General features: G+C 47.7%; 2 protein-coding genes across 2 annotated transcripts in view; both read right to left on the minus strand.

Annotated features, from left to right (window-relative positions):
• On the minus strand, positions 1 to 23,851 carry RNF183 (ring finger protein 183). Its single transcript, XM_047768192.1, has 3 exons — positions 23,789 to 23,851; positions 6,219 to 6,673; positions 1 to 1,137 (listed from the first exon to the last, which is right to left on the minus strand). The coding sequence occupies exons 2-3, from the start codon at positions 6,343 to 6,345 to the stop codon at positions 521 to 523; spliced, it is 744 nt and encodes a 247-aa protein (XP_047624148.1). The 5' UTR covers positions 6,346 to 6,673; positions 23,789 to 23,851; the 3' UTR covers positions 1 to 520.
• The window catches only part of WDR31 (WD repeat domain 31), a 14,255-nt gene continuing 11,685 nt past the window's right edge, over positions 21,884 to 24,453 (minus strand). Inside the window, exons 9-10 of the mRNA XM_047768193.1 lie at positions 23,789 to 23,951; positions 21,884 to 22,283 (exon numbers count right to left, since the gene is read on the minus strand). Coding sequence (XP_047624149.1) covers positions 22,123 to 22,283; positions 23,789 to 23,951 — 324 coding nt within the window. The 3' untranslated portion in view covers positions 21,884 to 22,122. The remainder of the gene's footprint in view (positions 22,284 to 23,788; positions 23,952 to 24,453) is intronic.

Here is a 24,453-nt window from a genome sequence, read left to right on the forward strand (position 1 = left end):
TAATGAATGCGGGCCATTTTTACTGGGACTGGTGACAAGACATCCAAAGAGAAAACTGAAAGGGGGGGGACACACACACTGGCTCACAATTGAAGTCCACTTTCCAAGTTTTTTAGCAACAAACAGTAAAAAGAGCAACTCAGGGTTAAAAAAAAAAATGTGAACTGAGTTCAAAGCAGTTCCAGTAAGAAATGCAACTTGCTCTCTGGGCTGGTCAGGTTCTGGACACCATTGTCCAGCCCTTTGGCACAACTTGCTAAGTAGCTCTGTAATTGCAGATCTGCTTCTCTGTGCTTCCAGGACCCAGAGCTCTCTTCGTATCTTTCCCCAGCCCTTCAGCTCTCAGAGGTTCTCATTACTGCAAGATTCTCTGTTCCTAGAAGCAGACGCAAAGCCTAGCTGATCCCTGGGTTGTAAAACTGAACAATACTACAAAGGAAGCCAATCCCGAATGAGGCTCTGCAGTCCCCCTGCTCAGCGGCAGCCAAGAAAGGCCTGGTTCCTTGTCTGCAGCAGACGCTCACCCCACACCCCAGAGGAACTGCTTGGTCCAGAAGATGGAGAAGATGAGCAGCAGGGTGACGCTGAGGACGACGGCCATCAGGTAGGCAAAGATGCGGAACTGCGGGTTGCGGAAGCACTGTCTCAGAGAGGAGCGGCTGGGGCTGGGGCTGGGGCTGGGCGCCAGCCTGCTGGTAGGGGCTGTGTCCTGGGGGATCCCAGCCTGGCTCGCAGGCTCGGGGCCCAAGTCCAGCGTGTAGACGCGGGGCTGGCGCAGGAAGTAGCGGTTCTTGGGCTGGTCCTTGAGGCAGAGCTGGCGGCCTTCCAGGATGACGTGGTGGGGCTCCAGGCGGAGCAGGGTGAGCACGGCAGTATCCGTGGGCAAGTCAGTGACAGGCTGCCCGGAGGCCAGCACCGTGGGCTGGCGACAGAGCGGGCACAGCAACCGGCGCCGGGCCGGAGTCACCAGGCTGAGGTGGGCCAGGCATTCCACGCAGAAGGAGTGGCAGCAGTCCAGCACTTTAGGGGTGTGGAAGGTGTTGTTGAAGGGGTTCCAGCAGACGGGGCACTCAGGCTCCCGGCCCTGCAGCTCGGCCATCCTCAGTCCGGACACCGGGAGGTCTGGCAGGAGATGTCCTGGCAGAAAGGACAAAGGAGCAAAGGAACTCCCATTAAGCTCTGTGCCTGGGCTCGGCCCTAGGCTGTGTCCTGTGGATTGTTCAAAGGGGTTATCACCCACATTTCACAGATGAAAAGCTTGGATTCAAAAAGATGAAGCGATTGTTCCAGATCTCCCAGTTCCTAAGCCATAGAGTTAAGTCTGGTGCCCGCGCAGCCTCCTGTCTATGGGGCAAAGGCCTGAGCCACCTCACCATTAGCGAGCTCCCCCTGGAGGAGAGGCTCTGTAGGGAAATGAATAAAAGTGCTCTTTGTGCTGCAGGCAATTACCCTTGGCTTCTCAAATGGGGGCGGGGGGGGGGGGGGAGCCACAGTCAGTGCTTCAGGCTAGAGACTAAGTGTCCCCTCCTTGCTGCCCCAGATCCCCGACTAGCATGGAGATGGGCTTTGCAAATTCCTGGTCTGTCCCTCCTCTGGGGGCAAATGCCAGGCCCTCTCTTCCTCCTCCTCCCCTTGGGCTGCAGGACCAATCCTCAGCGCCACTGGCCCAGTCTCTGTGGGGGGCACTGCGCTGGCCTGGCAAGAGGGCCTATGGGAAGGCCTTTCCCCTTGACTGGAAACTTGGGGAGGCTCCCCTACCCAGCAAGCTCAGATCAGCCCTTCCAGAGCCTCCTCCCAAGGTCTGGCCACCCCAGGCTCCTCTTCCATCCCTTTGTCCCAGGAAACCCTCAGAGCACCCACCTGGGCTTCCTTAGCACTGGGGTGGTCAGGGAGATTACCCTGAAGGGTTTGAGGCTCCAGCCTCTTCCTCTCCAGAATCCACAAAGCTTTGGGACTCTGCCTTCTCACCAGCAACCCTGGGGCCGTCTCCATGGCAGCGCACACGCAGCACCTGGAGCTGCCAGGTGGCCCAGGCTGCAGCCTCATGAGCACACCTGCCTGCAGCGAAGGCCAGAGAGCTGCCCAGGTGGCGGGTGGGGAGGTGGGGGACCTGAGCTCCCCTGGGGCATGGCAAACAACCAACCCTGAAGCCCAGTATCTGCGAGACTGTGGGCGGTCTCAAGACCTGGGATCTTTGGCCTGGAAAGGCAGGGGTGGCAATCTCCTTTCTCTAGACTGTGGGGTGGGTAAGTGAGCCTTCTAGGCTTCTTCTTTCCTGGGCTTTCATTTCTTTTCTGAAATGGCTGAAACCTCCTTCTCACACAAGGGGCTGCCTGCCCTGCCCTTCGGTTGCTATGAAATTCACCTGCTGCACAGCCTAAAATCTCTGAATGTTCTCTGAATGTCAAATTCAGCAAGTCCTCTCTTATCCCCTTCTGATCATCTAATGCGCCTGAGGAGCTACAAGCAGAACCTGCGAGCCTTGCTGCCTTCTTTGTTCTTGGGCACAGATGCTCAGCCTGGCAGGCAGTGACCACAGAGATCCAGGAGTCTAAGGGGTGTACAGCTCACCACCCTTGGGGACTTAAAAGAGGCAGTCAGGGAGAAGGAGCACTCCAGCGCACCCGCCTGCAGCAAAGGCCAGAGAGCTGCCCAAATGGCACTTTCCCATTTCTTTTCTTTTTTTTTTTTTTTGTCTTTTTGCCATTTCTTGGGCCGCTCCAGCGGCATATGGAGGTTCCCAGGCTAGGGGTTGAATCGGAGCTGTAGCCACCGGCCTACGCCAGAGCCACAGCAATGCGGGATCTGAGCCGCGTCTGCAACCTACACCACAGCTCACGGCAACGCCGGATCATTAACCCACTGAGCAAGGGCCGGGATCGAACCCGCAACCTGCGCCACAACGGGAACTCCGCACTTCCCCATTTCAAACAGAAACACTTGGCTTTTCTCATATTGGTCATTTGAATAAGTAGAAGAGTTAAGTTTCTGAGGGGAAAAAAAAAGTTTAAAAGCCTCTTCTCCATCCTAACCTCTCACTTTGCAGATGGGAGGCATGTGACTCTCACCAAGGTGACCCAGCTAGTTAGTTAGTGGTGACACTGGGACTTGCGGACCGCCACCGCGTGCCAAGAGAAAGGCAGAAGGCTCATCCATTCAGTCCACCTGCTGGATGTGTTTTGTGAACTGGAGAGCGAGTGTCTGCATTTCCTCGTGACCTGAAGTCTCTCGTGGTAGGAATCCAGGAAGGCTACAGGAGGGATTCAGGGGCAGGAAGTCTCCTTATGCCCCCAGCATGACATCATCTCCCTGAGTTGGCATCTGAAGCAAAACCTGCTAACCCTCTCACCTACAGCTTGCTGATTTTCTTCTAGACCCTAGACTTCTGTCACTGCCTCGTGTAGGGAAGAGGAAATGAAGCCCTGGAAGAGGATGGAACAGCTCTGGCCAAAGCCGGGCTCGTTTGCCAAGGATCCTTACCAGTGAGTGCCTCTTTCTGTGGATCATTTGTCCGTTCTATAGTCACTGCCTCAGTCAGAGCTCACCATATGCCAGGCGCTGTCCTAGGCACTGGGTCAATAATGGGGAACAAAAGAGACATGGTCTTTGACCCCATGACATTCAGAGTCAGTCGAGGGAAAGAGACATTTAATGAGGGATGGGCAATAAGTAAATGCATAATTTTAGTGAATGCTATAAAGGAAAAAAAAAGAAAATGGATTTAGGGGGCTGGCTGCTTTCGATAAGACCGCCAGGGCAAGTTTTCTCCAAGGAGTTGATATGAAAGGCTGGAGGATGGGAAGAAGCCAGTCCTGCAGGATGGAGGAAGAGCATTCCAGCTCCAGAGAACAGCCTGTGCCAAAGCCCTAAGGTGAGAAACACTCTGCCCATTGAGGAAGTGAAAGGAAGCCAGGTGACTAAAGTATAGCAGGTGGATCCAGAGCAGGAAGTGAAAAAGCCAGAGAGGTAGGAGGTGGGCCCTGGAGGCTGGGAAATGCATCTAGGTTTCATTCTAGGGATGGGTGTTTGTGCAGGTGTGCCAGCGAGGTCGGAGGGATGTGTAGGACCTGATCCTATTTACTTTTCTTTTTCTTTTTTTTCGGTCTTTTGTCTTTTTAGGACCGCACCTGTGGCATATGGAGGTTTCCAGGCTAGGGGTTGAATTGGAGCTACAGCTGCCAGCCTACACCACAGCCACAGCAACGCAGGATCCAAGCCTTGTCTGCAACCTACACCAAGCTCATGGCAACACCAGATCCTTAACCCGCCGCACGAGGCCAGGGATCAAACCCACAACCTCATGGTTACCAGTGGGGTTCATTAACCACTGATCCACGACGGGAACTCCCTATTTCCTTTTTAAAAATATCATTTCAGCTGTAGAGCCGAGGGCAGACCGAAAGGGATGGAGTGGAAATGAAAGACCAGTTAGGGGCTCTGGGGACAGTCGAGGTGGGGATGGCGGGGCTTGACAAAGGTGAGGCGATGATGGAGAAGAGCAAGGGCACGGGGTGAAAGAGACCTTTGGAGATGGAACCAAATGTACTTCCCAAGAAGCAGTGGACAGCATAGATTTTAGAACCAACCAGGTTGTCAAGCCCATGACACCCAAGCCACTGCTTCTCAGGGCTGTGATTCCAATTGACCTGCTTAAAACCCTTTTGTTCTTCAGTTTCTTCTGAAAAGGGAGCTAAAAGTAGCAGCTCAGAGGGTAAAGTTCTTAGACAGAGCCTAGCACCTGGTAAAGACTATATATGAGGTGGTTGTATTATCCTTGCAAATGGATTTGGAAGACAGGAAGGCTCAAGGCTGAATCATAACCCTGATTCAGCAGTTCCCCCACTGGGAATCTATCCTATGGAAATAATCTAGGACCTGTGCGAAAATTTGATGAGAGAGTTGCCCATCAAAGACTGCGCTGATGGTGAAAAGTTGAAAACTGGCAATTATCCAATAGCAGGAGGACCCTGATTAAATAGGTTCTGCTCAGAGTTCCCTGGTGACCTCGTGGTTAAGGATCTGGTGGTGTCACTACTTTGGCTCCAGTTCAATCCCTGGCCTAGGAACTTCCGCATGCTGAGGGCATGGAAATACGTTCATGACATGTCATTAAGTGAAAAGAATCAGTCATAAAACCATATTATAATCCAATCCAACTTTTCAATAGATGTGTGCAATGGAAAAAAATGTCTAGAAAATCAAACACCAAAATGTCAACAGTGGTTATCTCTGGGGGTAGGATTATAGGTTGGTTTGGTTTTAATTGTCTTATCTGAAAATTCTAACTTTACTGCAGCACACCTGTATTACTACCCTTCAAGAGCTCCCTCCCCACAAAGCAGACTTACATTGTCTAAAGCTCCACGGCCAAAGCTGTAAAGGGCCATTCAAGAGGAGAAGATGACTGTTGCATCGGCACCTGGGCCCTTATCTGCCATGGGCCCCTCAGGCCTTGCTGTGGTTTCAGAGTTTGTCTCCAGGACAGACTCTGGCCACTTATCCACCCACCCCTCACCCTCAAGCCAGGACATCCCAACACCACCCCCACAGGTATACGGCCTTAGTCTGTGAGCGGGTCAGTCAGCCAAATATCAACTGTCTGTAGCATCACTGCAACCCTTTTGACCTCCAGAGGGGAGAGGTGAAGAACAAGTATTTTTACAGCACTTCCCAGTTTACCAAGGTCCTCAGTCCCGGCCAGGGTCTTAAGTGCAGCAACTCACAACTAGACAGGGTAATTGCCTTTTACAACTTTTTTCCATCTGCCTAAACCATTTGATCCTTTAAAACACCTTCTGAAGGAAGCAGGATCAGGAGTTGAGAGTGTACAGTTTTGGAACCAGACTTCTTTGCTGTGAGGTCTTAGACAAATGGCTTAACCACTCTGAGCTTCATTTTCCTCTGTAATATAGGCTTATGATCCCACCCTATGAACTTGCTGTGAGGAAGGGAGAATGTCGTGTTATGTGCCCAGCAAAGCACAGCAGATGCTCAATAAGTAGTTAGCATGATATTTTTATACCCATTCTATACACAGGAGCATCAAGGCTCAGAAGGGTGAAGTGACTTGCCCAAGGCTTCACAGTTAAAGAATGGCTGAGCTTGAAAGCTGCCCCCAGGAGCCCTGACTCCCAGGCTGGTGTGCACCTGTTGGATGCTGCCTCTCTGGACGGCTGGGTTCTGTGACCTGACCCTCCAAGACCCTCCCGGCTCCTTACCTGCACCCTCGGAATCTCCCCCACTTCCTCCTCCTCCTTTCCCGAACGCAGCCCTGCAGCCTGTGCTCTGGGCTCTGGCTTCTCCAGGCCTGGTTTCCAGGCAGTTGTGGGCGGGCCTCATTTGCATGGTCTTCAGGCAGCTCTTGGCCAGCTCTCCAGCTCAGGTTTTCCTCCTCTCCCCTTTGCTGACTTTGGACTGTCTGGGCTTACGGGGGACAGACAGCCTGGAAGCTTTGATTACATCTTCCTCCTGTGAGTCACTCTTGCTTTTTCTCTAAGGGGGTCGAAGTCCACTCATCTTTGCAGGCCTCTGTTCTGCGCTGGGCTGGTCTCCTGCCATCCCCTCTGACTACACCACCTTGGCTCACACACTGCCTTACGCTGACGGGCAGGCAGGGCGCCTCTGAAGTCACTTCTGCTCCTCAGCTCGGATGGATCCTTCCCTATTCCGAGCCCTACAACCAAAATACAAAGGGCGCTTGTAAAACATTAAGAAAAGGCAAACAATCCAATAGGGAAACAATCAGGGGAGACTCATTTAAGCATAAACCTGAAGAGCCTGGGTTCAATCGAGTCAGATTTCTGGGTCAGAGGCAAGTCTTCGCTCAGAATCCAGACTCTACTTACTAGCAATGGAGATGTGAGCAACTTCACTTCTCAAATATTGGTTTTCTTACCTGAAAATAGGTGTAATAATTTTACCTATTTGCTTGGCAGGTGAAATGAGATAATGCATGCAGAGATCATAACACAGTGCCTGGTACACAGGAACATGTGGTAAATGTTAATTATTATGATGTGATCAGGCAAATCACAGAAAAAGAAATACAAATGGAATATATTTGTAGTTGTTCAACCTCATTTACAATTAGAGAAATTCAAATTTAAATTTAAATAAGATACTGCTATTTTTCCTATCAGACTGAAAAACATTAAAATAATAGTAGCTCTGGAGTTCCCACTATGGTGCAGTGGGTTATGAAATCGACTAGCATCCACGAGAATGCGGGTTCAATCCCTGGCCTTGCTCAGTGGGTTAAGGATCCAGCATTGCCCTGAGCTGCAGTGTAGGTCACAGACACAGCTCGGATCCCATGTTGCCGTGGTCGGCAACTGCAGCTCCAATTGGACCCTTGGCCTGGGAACCTCCATATACCGCAGGAGCAGCCCTAGAAAAGGCAAAAAGACAAAAAAAAAGACAAAATTATCAACAATTTCTAATAAAGTGACTGGAAATTTGCTTTCAAAAAATAAACAAGGAGTTCCCGTCGTGGCGCAGTGGTTAACGAATCCGACTAGGAACCATGAGGTTGCGGGTTCGGTCCCTGCCCTTGCTCAGTGGGTTAACGATCCCGCGTTGCCATGAGCTGTGGTGTAGGTTGCAGACGCGACTCGGATCCCGCATTGCTGTGGCTCTGGCGTAGGCCGGTGGCTACAGCTCTGATTCAACCCCTAGCCTGGGAACCTCCATATGCCGCGGGAGCGGCCCAAGAAATAGCAACAACAACAACAAAAAGACAAAAAAATAAAAAATAAATAAAAAAATAAATAATAGTAGCTAAAACCCCACTATTATTATTGAAAGTAATGATAGTTTTCTACTATGTGCTTTAGTAAATGCTTCTGACCTATGACCTCCAGACACTCCCAAGAGGCACAATATGGAACACATAGTAAGACTTGTCCTTACTCTTCCATAGATAAGGAATCAGAAGCTCAAAGCGAGTAAGGGATTTATTTGCCCAAGAGCTCTTGAGAAGCAACTTAAAAGAGCCAGACTGCAAATCTGGCTCTGAAATCTGTGCCATTGCCTCACTGTCTTCCCCTAAAGATACATTTTTGTTCCATCTCCTATTCTCAGGACTTACCGTCCTCTTCTTTTATTCCTTTATTGACCATTTAAATGGAGTGTGAAGAATAAACAAATAAATGCATTTGATTGGTGATGGAATCAAATGCCCTAGTCCCCTTATTTTGTTTTAAACATTTTATATTTTATTTTATTTAAAATTTTTATTTTTAGTTATTTATTTGGCCATGCTGCAGCATGCAGAAGTTCTTGGGCCAGGGATTGAATATGAACCACAGCAGTGACTCAGACCATTGCAGTAACAACACCTGAGCCTTAGTGACTAGGCCACCAGGGAACTCCCAACATTTTTAATTTTAAAAATGGTAATATATTTACATATTCATCATGTGAAAGGTTTGAGTTTGCAGTGAAAATGTTCTTCTCCCAACTACCCAGTTTCCCTGAAAATTAAGGTATTATACTATAAATTTCTCATGTGTCTTTCCAAAGAAGCTTTATGAATACACCAAACTCTTATGATGAAGTGTCTGTGTATTCCTTTTCCTCCTTTGTACACTAAAGTGCATATGGTATACATGGTTTTACACCTTGTTTTAACTTGATGTATCTGAGACATCATTTTGTATTCGTGTATAATGAGCTTTGTCAGGTTTTTAATGGTTGTATCATTGTTCATTGAATGGCTGTATCAGAAATTACTTACCCATTCCCTTATTGATCTAATCCCTTCATTTTAAATATATCAACATTGCATGGAGAAATAAATGCTGAAATGATTGCAGGATTTAGATTTGCCTAGCATGGTCTTGGAAACTAGTTGTGGACTTTGGGAGGTTGTAGGTCCCTGGCAAAGATCTCTAAGCATTCATTTTTCCTCTTTCTGAACAGGAATCAGGGATGCCTCAAGGCATGGCCCTGGTGGCCTAGAATTCCCTCTTAGCCTGGCATCCCCTGTTTTCCAGTGTCACTTCTGAGTAACTTAGGTTAGTGGGAATTGAAGACAATGATTCAGCACAAAGGATTTGGTTTGTATTTGAGAGTTTGGAAGCCATGCTTTCTGGTTTGGCAACTCATGCAAATCATGATGAAGTTTTTACACTTTGATATCATAATATAATTCCCTGGAAGTAGCCAAAAGATATGTGTGATACTGTGATTTATAGTAAGGAATAGGAACTCCCACTGTGGTGCAGTGGAAACGAATCCGACTATCATGAGGTTGCGGGTTCAGTCCCTGGCCTCACTCAGTGGATTGAGGATCCAGCATTGCTGTGGCTGTGGTGTAGGCGAGTGGCTGCAGCTTGGATTAGACCCCTAGCCTGGGAACCTCCATACACCGTGGGAGCGGCCCTAAAAAAGCAGAAAAAAAGAAAAAAAATACATAGATATAGATATATAGATAAAGTACGGAATATATATATTTGGCCTTTATCCTGTTCCCGGCGCAGAGTTCCTAAAACGTTTGAAACTTCCTAAGTAAGGAGAACTAGAAAGGTGTTTTGCTAGGTTAAATGAAGTGACTTTTGGGGTCTGGTTGCCAAGGGAACCAACTTGGGTGATTTGGCAGTTGGAACTTTCAGTCTGGTCCCCCGTCTCTCTTCTACCTCTTGGGAGGGGAGAGAAGCTTGAAATTTAAGTTCAATCACCAATGGTCAGTGATTTGATCAGTCATGCCTGTGTAATGAAGCCTCCATAAAAACCTAAGCAGACAGGGCTCAGAGAGCTTCTGGGCCAATCAACACATGAAGTGCTGGGAGAATGGCACGCTCAGACAGTGCAAGCCCCATGGCCCTTCCCACACACCCTGCCCTACGCATCCCTTCCTTCTGGCTGTTCATCAATGTCCTTCGGAATATCCTTGATAATAAGCTGGTAAATGTAAGCGAATGTTTCTCGGAGTCTTGCAAGCCTCTCCAGCTCCTTCATCAAACCCACGGAAGTGGTCATGGGAACCTCCGATCTGTAGCCAATTGATCAGAAGCACAGGGGACAATGTGGCCTTTCAGTTGGTGTCTGAAATGTGTGTGGAGGGGAGGCAGTCCTGTGGGACTGAACCCTTCAAGTGTGGCATCTGATGCCATCTCCAGGTAGGTAGTGTCAGATTTGGGTTGAACAGTACACCCAGCTGGTGTGGGAGAATTAATTGGTTGTGCTGAGAGGAAAAAAAAAAAAAAAATGACACACCAGAGTTAGTGTCACAATTAGAAAATGCCTGTATCTTTTGGTTAAGTAAGGATGGTCATTGCAGTTTCATTTATTTGCTTTTTAGGGCCACACCTGAGGCATATGGAGGTTCCCAGGCTAGGGGTCGAATTGGAGCTTCAGCTGCTGGCCTGTGCCACAGCCACAGCAACACGGGATCTGAGCCACATCTGCAACCTATACCACAGCTCACGGCAATGCCAGATCCTTAATCCAGTGAGCAAGGCCAGGGATCAAACCCGCAACCTGGTTCCTAGTCAGATTTGTCTCCACTGAGCCACAACAGGAACTCCACTGCAGTTTTATTTCCACCACAAATGACTGAAAAAAACAAAAGAGCCACCTACAGCACATCAGTTAAGTAGAAAATTACATCATCAGTTAAAATAATTTGTGGAAGAATTTTTTTTGACTTGTGAAAATGGTCACAATACACATAAATGGAGGGGGGCAAAGCAGTTTACAAAATGCTGTCTGAGCCAGATTTTATAAAACAAAATTTATGTATATAAAGACCGAATGGCAAAGTTCCCATCGTGGCTCAGCGGCAACAAATCTGACTAGCAGGTTCCATCCCTGGCCTCGCTCAGTGGCCTAAGGATCCGACGTTGCTGTGAGCTGTGGTGTAGGTCACAGACATGGCTTGGATCTGGAGCTGCTGTGCCTGCGGTGTAGGCCAGCGGCTACACCTATTTGACCCCAGCCTAGAAACCTCTGTATGTGCTGATGCTGCCCTAAAAAGACAAAAAAAAGAAAAGGCTGCATGGCCATGAGACAAAATATCTCAATGGTTATCTCTGGGTGATAAGCTTACTGGTATTGTCATTTTCCTCTTATCTGGATTTTCTAAACTTTCAATAATAAATATGTATTTTTTTGTAATAGGAAAATTCACTTGGAAAGTAAGTCAGTCTGAGTTTTCTGCAACCAGGGAATCCAAAACTTTGAAAGAAAAGCAAGGAGGGTGTGTAAGAAATCAGACAGGGCACTGTAAGCATTGAAATAAAAATAAGACAGCCATGCATGGCCCTTCCCCGGGTCACTAATTGTCTAGTGAGCAAATGCATGATCATAATGTCTCCGCATGGGTCAGGGCTTGGGTACACTGCAAACAGTGGAAAAATTTCCCGGGAGATACCCAGGAGAGATAGTGAGGCATCTTAGGAATCTGAGAGTTGAACTAATTTAGTTCATGCTTGGGAGGTGAGGTCAGTCAGCCAGAAAAGAACCTCCTCTAAGCAGTACCTTGGAACCGGTGAGTGAAGAGTCATGAGACCTGGTGGAGCCCAGCCAAGGTCTGAAGTGGAGGCAGCGGGTGGGAGGAAGCTGTGTGGGGCGGAAGAGGCAGCAGAGGGCAGGAACTGGGCAGTGGAGGATGGAGAAAAGGTGGTGATGAGGCAGGTTTTTGGTCAGATCATCAGTGTTTGGCAAGCCCCTATCTGGCCAAGGGCGCGGGGAGGGGGGATAACCTCTCTCTGGGGGCATCTTGCTGTTATCACTTGGAGCCTTGCCCTAGGCTTGTCCAGAGGCTAGAACAGCCCCAGTAGCGGCATCACCTGGAGGTTGAGAGAAATACAGAAGCTCAGACCCACTCCAGACCTACTGAGTCCAATTTTGCATTTCTACAAGATCCCTTGGGGGATTCAGAGACACACTGAAGTATGAGGAGGACTCATTTAAGAAACATACTCCCAGTATGTGCTCCTTGACTCGTCCTGATTACATTCGTCTCCAGATTCACAGACTCCCAGGGACCTGACACCAGGAAGAAGACACCCTAGGCAGGGCTGGGTGACTCCACCTGCGTCTCCTTTGTGCAGCATCTGAATTTGTTTTTCAAGGTCATAATCCTCACCCAAAACCGTTGGGGCCAGATATGGTTTTATTTGTTTGTTTGTTTTGTCTTTTCCCTCTTTTAGGGCCACACCTGCAGCATATATATGGAGGTTCCCAGGCTAGGAGTCTAATCGGAGCTGTAGCTGGCGGGCCTGCACCAGAGTCACAGCAATGTCAGATCCGAGCCGCGTATTTGACCTATACCACAGCTCACGGCAACGCCAGATCCTTAACCCACTGAGCAAGGCCAGGGTTCGAACCCGCAACCTCATGGTTCCTAGTCGGATTCGTTAACCACTGAGCCATGACGGGAACCCCCAGATGTGTTTCAGAAATAGAATTTTTCGGAGTTCTGGTGTTGCTGTGAGCTGTGGTGTGGGTCAAATACGTGGCTCGGATCCCGCGTTGCTGTGGCTGTGGTGTAGACCAGTGGCTACAGCTCTGATTTGACCCCTAGCCTGGGACCCTCCAAATGCTGTGGGAGCAGCCCAAGAAATGGCAAAAAGACAAAAAAAAAAAAAGAAATAGAATTTTTCATATTTTAGGAAGATATGATGCATTTACCATATGCTAGTGAGATCTGAGGCAGCACCCTGTAATCCAATACATTAATATTCTGCAATTTATTATATAGATTGATACCAACAAGAATAAGCACCATCAGGTCAGGTCAATTTTGGTACCAAGTTTAACAAACAAAACTTTGTCTCAGAGTGTAGGGATTTTAGAACTGTGGATGAGGATGGTAAACTTTCAGTGTTTTATTTTTAGAATGTATCAATTGAATAAAATTTAAAAGATGGGTATAGTACTATTTCCTAGCCCTTGTTTATCTCAGTTGTAGCAAAAACTGCAAGATCTTGATATTCTTTCAAATAGAAAGTAGTTCACATACTTCCTCTTATTAAGCAGGTCACATCTGGCACTGTCATTCCCAGATCAACTTGAGGAGTTTTGTGAGGAGTGATTGGTTTTTGGTGAAATTAAGAATTTATACCAGGGAGTTCCCATTGTGGCGCAGTGGTTAACAAATCCGACTAGGAACCATGAGGTTGCGGGTTCGGTCCCTGGCCTTGCTCAGTGGGTTAAGGATCCGTCATTGCCGTGAGCTGTGGTGTAGGTCACAGACGCAGCTCAGACCCCACGTTGCTGTGGCTCTGGTGTAGGCCGGTGGCTACAGCTCCGATTAGACCCCTAGCCTGGGAACCTCCACATGCCATGGGAAGTGGCCTCAGAAAAGAGAGACAAAAAAAAAAAAAAAAAATTTATACCAGCTAACATCAATGCACAATGTCAGAGCTGAGGTTGGGCCCCTGGAACCCAGGGCCTCCAGCTCCTGGTCCCTCACTTTCCTCCCTTGCCCTCATCTGCTGTCGTACAGCCCTGTCCTCCCCTCCCTGTCCCCAGGCAAAGGACATCTGGGCTGAGGACACAGGACAGCAGGCCACCTGCCCGTGCCACCTAGTGTGTTTAGAAGCATGGAACCACAGTGAGTTCTTTCTCCAGCTGGGCTGTGAATGAAGCATCTTGTCTTCTAATCCCCCAGACTTCCCACCACGTCAGGGTGGCAGTGGTTGCCCCTCTGAAGGCCCCTGCTGTGAGTTGGGCCAGACACAGTTGGGTGAGTCCTCCCTTTTACTCTGAAGCCCGTTCTCAGGTGAGCCCTGCCGGGAAGACAGTGGCAAAGAGTTGCAGGAGGCCGTTTGTACAAACAAGGAAGGGCCAGGGAGCTTCCAGGAAGGTCTCAAAGGCCTTCTCCAAATGCCCGGAGAGACAGAGGGCTCCTGGGCCAAAGTCCATCTCTGCTCTCGGAAGGCTCCTGGCAGCGCAGACAGACAGACCTTCTCATGGGCCTTTTAGTCAAAACCGGGAAGTCACTGGGTCTGTAGGGCCTGTATCTACCCAGTTTCCCTTCTCTTGTGGGAGTTTAGTCTTTTTTATTGTAATACATGCCCAATATGGAAAAATTAGGAAGCTCAGATGAATGTGACACTCACTGACACTAGGAACAATACTAGGCACTGTTCGAGGAGCTCTACCAGAACCGTGGAACATTCCTGATGGCCACTGTGTGCAGAGGCTACCATCATATCCTCTCCATTTCACAGATAAAGGCAATAAGATTAAGTCAAGGTCATAGGGCTGAGAAGCAGAAGACAAGGATCTGAACTAGGCATTGTGGTACTGGAGTCCACACCCTAAACCCCCAGGCCACACTGCCACCTATAAGAAGATAAACTCACCCCAAATCCTACAGGCAGAGATGACCACAGAGACACTGGATGTACAGACTTTCAGTCTCTTTATAAGCATTTTATTGTATTTATTTATTGTTTTATTTGGGGCCACAAGTGCGGCATATGGAGGTTCCCAGACTAGGGGCCTATACCACAGCCACAGCTACAGCAACACCACATCCTTAACCCACTGTGCAGGGCCAGGGATCGAACCAGCATCCTCATGGATACTAGTCAGGTTCATTTCCACTGAGCCATGATGGGAAGTCCTATACGTATTTTAAATATAAAACTTTTTCATAAATTATTATAAAATATGTCACACCCTACGCACTTTGGTGGGCTTTTCTTTCTGCTTGTCTTTCCGTATCATAAAATATTCTTCTACAACCTCTTCTTCAAAGTGAAAGTTTTTGATCATATAAGTGACAAAGGAAATACATTTATGTATTTGCTTGTGGTGCGTGTGTGAACTATCTCTGAAGGGGTACCCTAGATGCTGGTAACACTGGTTACCTCCAGAGGGAGCTAGATGGAAGGCAGACAAGGATGACGGGACGACTTTATTGTATACTCTCTTTTACTCTTGATTTTGACTATATGAATGCATTATCTATTTCAAAAATAAGTTTTTAAAATGAAACTGATTCAGGAGTTCCTGCGGCTCTGAGGGTTAAGGATCCACCATTGTCACTGCCGTAGCATGGGTTCAATCCCTGGCCTGAGAACCGCTACAGGCTGCAAGTGCAGCCAAAAAGAGGAGTGGCGCAGTGGTTAACGAATCCGACTAGGAACCATGAAGTTGTGGGGTCAATCCCTGTCCTAGTTCAGTGGGTTAAGGATCCGGCGTTGCCATGAGGGGTGGTGTAGGTTGCAGACGCGGCTCGGATCCAGCATTGCTGTGGCTCTGGTGTAGGCTGGTGGCTACAGCTCTGATTAGACCCCTAGCCTGGGAATCTCCATGTGCCGTGGGAAAGCGGCCCTAGAAAAGGCTAAAAGACAACAACAACAACAACAAGACAAAAAAACCCCAAACTGATTTCCTCCTCATTGAAATAAGTAAATAAATAAATACAGAAAGATATAAAATAGAAAACAAATTATCTTTAAACTCAATACCAAGACAGCATTGTTAACATTTTGGCTCTATTTCTTCCAGACCTTTCATATATGAATGTACAGACATCATATATGCAGGTATATTTTTACCATAATCAGACAAAGCTGTATAGGGCTCTTTTGTTACCTGTTTTTGTTGTTGTTGTTGTTGTTGTTGTTGTTTTGTTTTGCTTTTTAGGGCTGCACTGGCAGCACATGGAAATCCCCAGGCCAGGGGTCGAATCTGAGCTACAGCTGCAGGACTATACCACAGCCATAGCAATGCCAGATCCGAACTGCCCTCTACACGACAGCCCACAGCAATGCTGGATCCCCAACCAGAATTCCTGTTACCTGTTTTTTCCACTTAGGGTGAGTCATGGACAAAGGTCCATGAAGCCTCATTTTAAATATCTGCAAGGTAAATATCTGAGAGTTCAGCACCTGGACATGCAGTACTAGTTGACACCAGTGTTATTTATTGGAAGACTCCGATTGTGAAAGTGGTTTGTACACATATAAAGTTTTATTGTTGAATTCCAGTCTTAAAAAAAAAAAAATTCCGGTCTTGACTGGGGATATCAGGTAGAATCAAAAATCAAAACCAGTTGGTTCAGCATCTTTCTTTTTTGTTCATGGCCACCCCATGGTATAAGGAGTTCCAAGGGCCAGGGAGATCAGATCTGAGCCCTACTTGTGAGCTAGCCCGCAGCTGTGGCAAAGCCGGATCCTTTAACCCACTGTGCCAGGCCAGGGATGGAACCTGCATCCTGTTGCTGCAGAGACGCTGTCAATCCCATTGCATCACAGTAGGAACTCTTTAGCTTCTTTCTAATGTTGGCCCATGGAGCTGACACTTCCTTAGCACAGTCTTCAACATCTACACATTCATCTTTAATTTTATAGCTGCACCCACAACATATGGAAGTTCTGGTCCAAAGACTGAATCCAAGCCACAGCTGCAGCAACACGGGATCCTTTAACCCACTGTGCCAGGCTGGGGATCGAACGCGTACCTCCGGAGTGACCTGAGCTGCTGCAAATTCTTAACCCACTGTGCCATGGTGGGAACTCCTACATACTCATCTTTAAAACTGAGGGTTGCAAGATTAAGAGCACAGAGTGTTACCAAGGGTATGAAACAAATGCAACTCTGCTGACGCGCCTGCACAGCGGGTGGGAGTGTGAACTGGGACAAACCTATTGGGAAAGAGGTGGTATCTTCGAAAAGTGATCATGCAAAGTTACCCTGTGGCCCAGAAAGACCTCTGCTGGTTATATAATGAGCACCAATGCATGTATATTTTACCAAATGACATAATATTAGAATGTTCATAGCAGCAGTACTTATAAGAGCCCCACACTGGAAACTACCCATGTGCCCATCAGTAGTTAAGTGGTTAATTATAATACTGTCGTACAACAGAATACTATCCAGCAATGAGAAGGAATGATATTCAGCTACATACAACAATGTGAATTAACCTCACAATCGTGTTGAGCAAGAGAAGCCTGACCAAAAATAAGAGCACGTACTGTTTTATGTAAATCTATTGCTGTATAACCAACTGTCCCAAAACTTAGTATCTTAAAACAAGTTATTATTTTTCATGATTGTGTGAGCTACCTGTACAGTTTCCTTTCTGACTTCATCTGCAGCTGCATTCAGCTGCAGATCTGGCAGGGTTGGGTGGTCCAAAGTGACCTGGTTCACATGCATTGTGGTGCTGGATTCTTTTCCACATGGCCTAGGTCGCCTCCCTGACATGAAGACTTCCAAGCAGCATTCCAGGAGGTTGAAAGTGAACCTGCAAACTTTCTTTAAGGCCGAGCCTCAGACTTGCACAGCATTCGTTCCTCTGCATTCCATTGGTCAACCAAGTCAAAGACCCACACAGATTCAAGGGGTGGGAAAATAGATCCCACCCTTTAATGAGATGTTACCTTGCAAAGGGTCACGCATGCAGGGATGGGAGAAATTTGTGGCAGTATCTTCATGTACTACAATACGATTCCACTTATATAAAGTAGAAGAGCAGACAAAACCAATGTATGCTGTCACAGACTCCTTGGCAGACGTTCTGGAGGGAAGTACAAAGAAGGCCATCTGGGTTCTTGGCCGTATCACGTGTCTTCATCTAGGTTACTAGCGTGTGCTCAGCATATGAAAACTCGGCCAGCGATAAACTTAAGCTGTCTGCAACTCTTTTTTTGGCCGCTTATGTGGAAATTCCTGGGCTAGGGATCGAACCTGCGCCACAGCAGCAACCTGGCCACGACAGTGACAAAGCCAGATCCGTAACCTACTGGACTCCTGTCTGAAACTATTTATGATTTCTATATTGGAATTAAAAGTTTAAAGATTATGCAGTGGCTTAAAAAGCATGTTCATGTCTCTTTCAAGTCACGGTCCCGCTGGTCAGGCTGTTGGAAGAGTTCAGCTCCTGGAGGTTATTTGAGGCCCCGGGTTCCTTCTTTCTTGTGTTCCATCATCTTGTCCTTGACTGAGTAGCTGAAGCTCTTCTTGGCGATCTGCATTCCACCAAGTGGAAAGGGACCCAGAGGGGGAGTCCTGGACAATCATGTTCGTTTTGGCTAATAAGGCGGAAGTTACACACATCGCTTCCAATCACAATCCACTGAAACGAGTTTATTCTCACGGCCGTGCCTAGCTGAGAATGTGGTCTTAGCTGAACAGCCTAGGCCAGGAAGTGCCAACTTCAGGAACAACTAGCAGTCTGTTTTTAAAGATAAAGCTGCTCTTTAATGATGAGGTTTTCAAAAGGCCACCCAGAAAAAGCTAAGTTCAGGCATTTCCACTGTGGTTCAATGATAACAAACCTAACTGGTATCCATGAGGACCTGGCTTCGATCCCTGGCCCCGCTCAGTGGATTAAAGATCCCATGTTGCTGTGGCTGTGGTGTAGGCCAGCAGCTCAGCTCTGATTAGACCCCTAGCCTGGGAACTTCCACATGCTGCAGATGTGGCCCTAAAAAGACAAAAAAGAAAAAGAAGAAGTGAAGTTCCTTTCTCTTAGTGTTGAAAGATTAAAACCACCAAGTGACCTGAGTTCGATACTTGTAATTCCTAGGTCAAAATGAAGGCTGTTATGGACTGAAAAGAACATGTCTCTCAAGACTAATGCTGAAAACCCCTATATCTGAAGGTACCTTTCTGCTGCTACAGCTAAAAGATTGGTATTTTTTCTTCAGTGACTGGGAACTCAGGACTTCTGGAGAATCTTCTTGAATAATCATTGTCCAGGAAGACAGTGACAATGGGGACTTATCTGATACTTTGGTACCACCAATGACAGTCACTGCATCACAGTTCTTGGTGGTAGCTATTTGAAAAAGAACAATGACTCTCTTCCAGATCATTTTTAACTTTTCAGTAAAAATAAAGGTCATCTTTTAAGAGAGTTTAAGCCACAAAGAAAGCAAATAAATAAAAGGTCATTAATAATCACCACTCATTTTCCTTAAAGATATAAATATTTTAACTCATGTAGGTAAATACATAAATTTAAAAATTTAATATATAATTGGCCAGATTCCAAGGACTTACTTTTCCTAGAAAAAGTCAATTGTCTTTGGAAAATCCCTTTATATGATTTTAGAGGAACAGACTCTAAAATGAAGTGTTCAGGAGTTCCCCTCATGGCTCAGTGGAAACAAATCTGACTAGCATCCATGAGGACACAGGTTCGATCCCTGGCCTTGCTCAGTGAGTTAAGCATCTGGTGTTGCCATGAGCTGTGATGCAGGTTGCAGACATGACTCTGATGCTGTGTTGCTGTGGCTGTGGCGTAGGCCAGCAACTACAGCTCCGATTTGACCCCTAGCCTGGGAACCTCCATATGCCACTGGTGTGGCCCTAAAAAGACAAAAGACAAAAAAAAAATGAAGTGTTCAATGAACAAATGAATGCGTTTTAGCAGCCTGTATCTTAGTTGCTCAGAGTACCTGATTAGGGTATGTAAGACTGAAAAATCCTATAAAACATTTGCATTTATTAATCAACTTTCTACTTAAAATGCACAGATAAGGACTATTTACATCAAGCATGTGTAGCGTGTAGGAAGCAATTTAATTGGTAACAACTGGTTTAATTCCTCAGTGGCCTCCTATTTTCTCACATGTATGTTCCTTCTGGCTCCTTCCCTGGAACTCCATCCCAACCCACTCCCTTGGATCTTCTGTCTAACCTCTAGAAGAGAGGCTCAGCTGTAGCACTAATAGTTCAGGATACACTAGGACTTTCCCTGAGACACCTGTCTACTGCTCGTGGGCACCTGGCCGGGAGGATGTCCTTGGAGCCAAAAAGTTAATAACTGGTCTAGAAAATACACAAACAATGTCACGGTCTACAAATTTCTCAAGTGAACTTTGTGACATCATGCAGAGGCAAAGGGCTGAGGAGGAGAGGCAGGCAAGACTCAGGCTCAAATCGCAGTTCCTCCCCTTCCTCCCGACGTGTGTAACCTCAGGCAAAGGACTGGGAGTCCCTGGGCCTTAGCTTCCTCATCTGTGACACGGGACTAACAGAACTGCAGTGAGATGGGAGGTATTCAGCCATCTGTTCGGTGCTCAGTGATGCAGCTTCCTCTCCCACCACCCTCTCTGTCCTTCCAGGGCTCAAAGATCTCTAACTTAAGGAGTCACAGGGAAGCTGAACAACGACGCAAGATGTAGAAAATATGGTCTAAGGAGAACGATGAAGGGATGGTAAATGTGTCGTTTTGAAAGGGCAGCGTTTAGTCTGGACAGAGAGGGCAGTAAGTAGCTAGAACTGCCACTTGCAAGGACCCAGAGCCTGCTTGGCATTTAACATAGTCTAATCCTCAGAGTGGCCCTGTGAGGGTGTATGATTATGGGCTCCATATTATTATTATCATTATTTGTGTTTTTTTTTAGGGCCACACCCGTGGCATATGGAGATTCCCAGGCTGGGGATTGAATCAGAGTTGCAGCTGCCGGCCTACACCACAGCCATGGCAACGCCAGATTCGAGCTGCCTCTGCAACCTACACCACAGCTCACGGCAACACGGGATCCCTAACCCACTGAGCGAGGGCCAGGGATCACACCTGCATCCTCGTGGATACCAGTCAGGTTTGTTGCCGCTGAGCCATGACGGGAACTCCAGGCTCCATATTATAAGTGAGGCAACTGAGGTTTTATAACTTTCCCAAGATGATCCAGCTAAATGGAGAAACAGAGTCCAACTCAGGTCTGATGCTTTGTACTAGCTTAAGATTCTCCCTGGTGTCTGGAGACAGCACGGGGGAGCCAGCCCTGAAGAGGAGCAGGAGAGGGACAAGGAAGACTGCTATCCTTCACTGGTATCAGGGACAGGCAAGGGACAGAGAGGACAAACACTTTCTTTGGGATTCATTAGAAAGGGACTCTCTAGGCCTCAGCTGCCTTATGTGTGGGCCTGCCCGAAGGTGTTGTGACTGTTTTCCCTGGAGGAAAGCAGGCTGTGAGCACCAGGCTGGGGGCGGATCTCTTGGGAGCCACACAGGCAGACGCGAGCACCCTGCCCCTTCTCACTGAGGGCACTCTGGCTGGCATAGTTGAGTCCATCTTTTGACTTTTTATTTTCCATGGTTATTGCAGAGATTCCCTTTTCCTCACTCTGGCCATTCTCCAGGAAGAGTTTATATAAAATTACATGCAAATATTAAAACATACAAGTGAAATTCTGCAGCCTTATTCTCCATTTCCTCTCCATGGAATGGGTCTGATGACGCGTATAACTTTGGGAGGCTCGCTGTGGTTGTCAGCCTCTCCACACCCTCTCGGGTCTTGTGTCCACGCAGCCCTAGCACCGGTCCTGGGATGTGCCACCTCCCGCTCTGTGACTAATGTGAAGAGAAACCAAGCCTTCTGCTTTCTTGCCTGAACCCTGATTCTTCACATTGCTGAGAGCAGGGATTAGTGCTTAATCTCAGGCCTATAATCCATTTCCTCCACAGAGCTGTACCATTCTTTCCCAGCTAGGAAATTTTGAGGCAGCCAAAACAGGGTTTCCGGCCCTGCTGCATTTTTTTTCTTTCTTTCGTGGAGACATGGAAAAGGTCAGCTGAACAGACTCAGACCTGTGTTCTGACTCTCACAGATAGAGGCCTGTCACTCTTATACCTACGGTCATCACTTTGAGCCATAACTTATTTATTTATTTATTTTTGAAGAGCCCCTGAAGCTTATTAAAAATTGCACACAGAGGAGTAACAAATCTGACTAGTCTCCATGAGGAGGTGGGTTCAATCCCTGGCCTCGCTCAGTAGGTTAAGGACCCAGCATGGCTGTGAGCTGTGGTACAGGTTGCAGATGCGGCTCAGCTCTGCCGTTGCTGTGGCTGTGGTGTTGGCCAGCAGCTACAGCTCTGATTCGACCCCTAGCCTGGGAACTTCCATATGCCGCGAGTGCGGCCCTAAAAAGAACCCCCCCCCCCAAAAAAAAAACACTGCATGTGGATTTAACTTAGATTGAGAACCTAAGTTACAGTTGTATCAATGTTTCTCATCTCTGCATCTGATTTTGAACCACTGGACTTCAACTGACTTTTAACAGTGATGTACCTTCTAAAGGAACCTAAGCAAAGAACACTAACCCCACATCATCCTCCCCCAAGATGACATGAACAAACACAAAGTCACACTGAGAAAGGAGGGGCCAGCATTTGCTATTGTCCAGTGACAGTCTCTTGGTCTCAGAATGCTGCTACTTCCCGCAGTTCCAGCCCTCGGCTGTGGTCCACCCTGAGTAAGTGAATTCCTCTGCTGAAACTTGCACACAGTAAGGAGATGGTGTCGGCAACAGCCAGGGAAGTCAAAGGTCCCGATCCATCCAGAGACAAGGTGAAAAGGCAGACTGGGGAGGGAGGGGCCGAGAGTGCAATATCAGCAAACACAGCATCTTTGTGAGAAACCCACAGAGACAAAGCACGAGCTGTGCGCATCTAACCCAGATAAGAGAGGCACTGTGTCCCTCAGAGAGATGGGCACTGGCGGGCAAGTCAACCCCAAGACGTCAGCTATAGAGATGGCACAGGAAACCAACAGGACACATACCACCTGCAAGTATGTCTGACAACTGACGCCTCACCTCCCAGGCCAAGTTAAAATGCTGCCCTCAGTTACCTGCTCAGAGAACAAAGCACAGGTCAGGGTCAGTCAGGGTCAGTCAGGGTCAGGCGGAGAAAAGCAGATAAGGACACTGATCTTCAGCTGCTGGCTCCCTTGGGCTTGGGGACAAAGGATGCTGGGGCACCTGAAGGGCAACCTCCTCTAATCACTTCTTGCAGGCTGTTTTTTTTTGGGGGGGGCCCCTCTTATGGTCAGGGATGAAACCTGAGCCACAGCAGCGACAATGCCAGATCCTTAGCCACTAGGCCACCAGGGAACTCCTTGCAGACTGCTCTTCTAAGAGCTGAGGTGCATACCTGCCGGGCAGGGCAGCGCTCTCAGACCTGCTTCTCCCCAGTCTCAGGTTTATGGCCCCTGAATCTAGAACAGCTGCTCTCCTCCTCGCACAACTCCAGGTGGGGGTGCAGCAAGGCTGTGCTCGCTGTGGAAAGCTGCCCTGTGAGCTGCTAGATGTGATCCCACATCTTTTCTCTGAGGGGGCGACCCTATCCTCCCATGCTGGGAGCTGAGTTTCTGAAGGACTACTGTCAAAAGGATTTGGCTTGAGGTTCTCTGAATTAATGCTATTCCAGTGGCTGGCACAACCCAGTGCCCATGACAGAATAGCATGGAGGCAGTACGGTGCTGGTAAATTGGCTTTTTGGAAGAAATAAAACCACCTTTATTCATAGCATTTGCCCATGTTCGTGGTGTAAACACTCACACCATGACCATATTAAATATTCCTGAATCTAACAGTCAGTGCTGGCACACCACTGCACCAAGGACTCTGGGGCGCTTGTTCCTAAAACATCATTTTCTCTGTGCTTTGAAGTTTCTGCCATTCCAAACCTTGGCTGCAGAGTCAAGAGAAGGCAGAGTCTTTCTGGGACAATCCTTGCTCACCCCTGCTGAGCTGAGGCTCTCGTTTTAGTACTTAAAAATGAATTTTAAAATGGTAATTCTTATTCTCTTTTCCAGACGTTTTAAACATCACAAGTTCAAACCTGATGAGGAGTTTCAGGCAGAAAGAATAAAAGAGCCAAATACATTTGAGCTCTCAGGAATGAGTCTGCACAACCTGATATCAAGGGTTATGTGGTGACGGCTCCTAGCTAGAGGCTGAACACAGATTCCGGTCTCTTGGTGTTATCTCTTAACCACTATGGGACTGGACAGGGCAGGACATGGGTGGCTTTGTCTACTCTGAGCAATAGAAAGAAAGAGTTTTAAGGGAGGCTGGCTCCTTACCTCCAGTATCTTCGTTCCAGATCTTCACCTTGCAGTCATGTGATGAGGTAGCAATTACAGGCATGGAGGCTAACGCTCTTGGTAGAAAGACACAGGATGCAACAGTCTGGAAATGGCCTTCATACTCACAGATTCTGTTCCGCGTCTGCCTCAGGTCCCACAACTGCAGAGCAATGACAGAGACGAGCTCGCACATGCATATTTCTCTAGCTTCATAGTGGCTTCATTTGCTGATGTCCTCTCCCCATCCTCTCATGATGCACCTACTCCCTCCATTTACCTCCTCGCAGACACCCCTCATCTTCATCCATCCCATCCATAAACCCAGACATCCAGCCATGCAGTGACTATTTTAAGCATCAACCATGTCCCAATCGACCGAGGTTAAGGATGTATCAGAGGGCTGTTGCCTTCCTCATTGACCTCACAGTTAGGGAAGGAAAAGCTCAAAGTCCTACAGCAGATGGGACAGTATGGGGTTGCCTACTTTCTATGACAGCTCAAGAGCTGCCTCATATCAACCTCTTGGCATCTGTGGGTCCTGTGGGAACCCCACAGTTAGGAGCACCTTCTCATAAGTGCATACAGGTGCAGACCTTCTGAGTCAATGCCTAGATGCTGAATCTCAGTATAGGAAGAGTAGATATCACGACAAGGGAGAAGAG

The sequence above is a fragment of the Phacochoerus africanus genome, chromosome 2, assembly GCF_016906955.1.
Source record: "Phacochoerus africanus isolate WHEZ1 chromosome 2, ROS_Pafr_v1, whole genome shotgun sequence".
NCBI classification, from domain to species: Eukaryota; Metazoa; Chordata; class Mammalia; order Artiodactyla; family Suidae; genus Phacochoerus; species Phacochoerus africanus.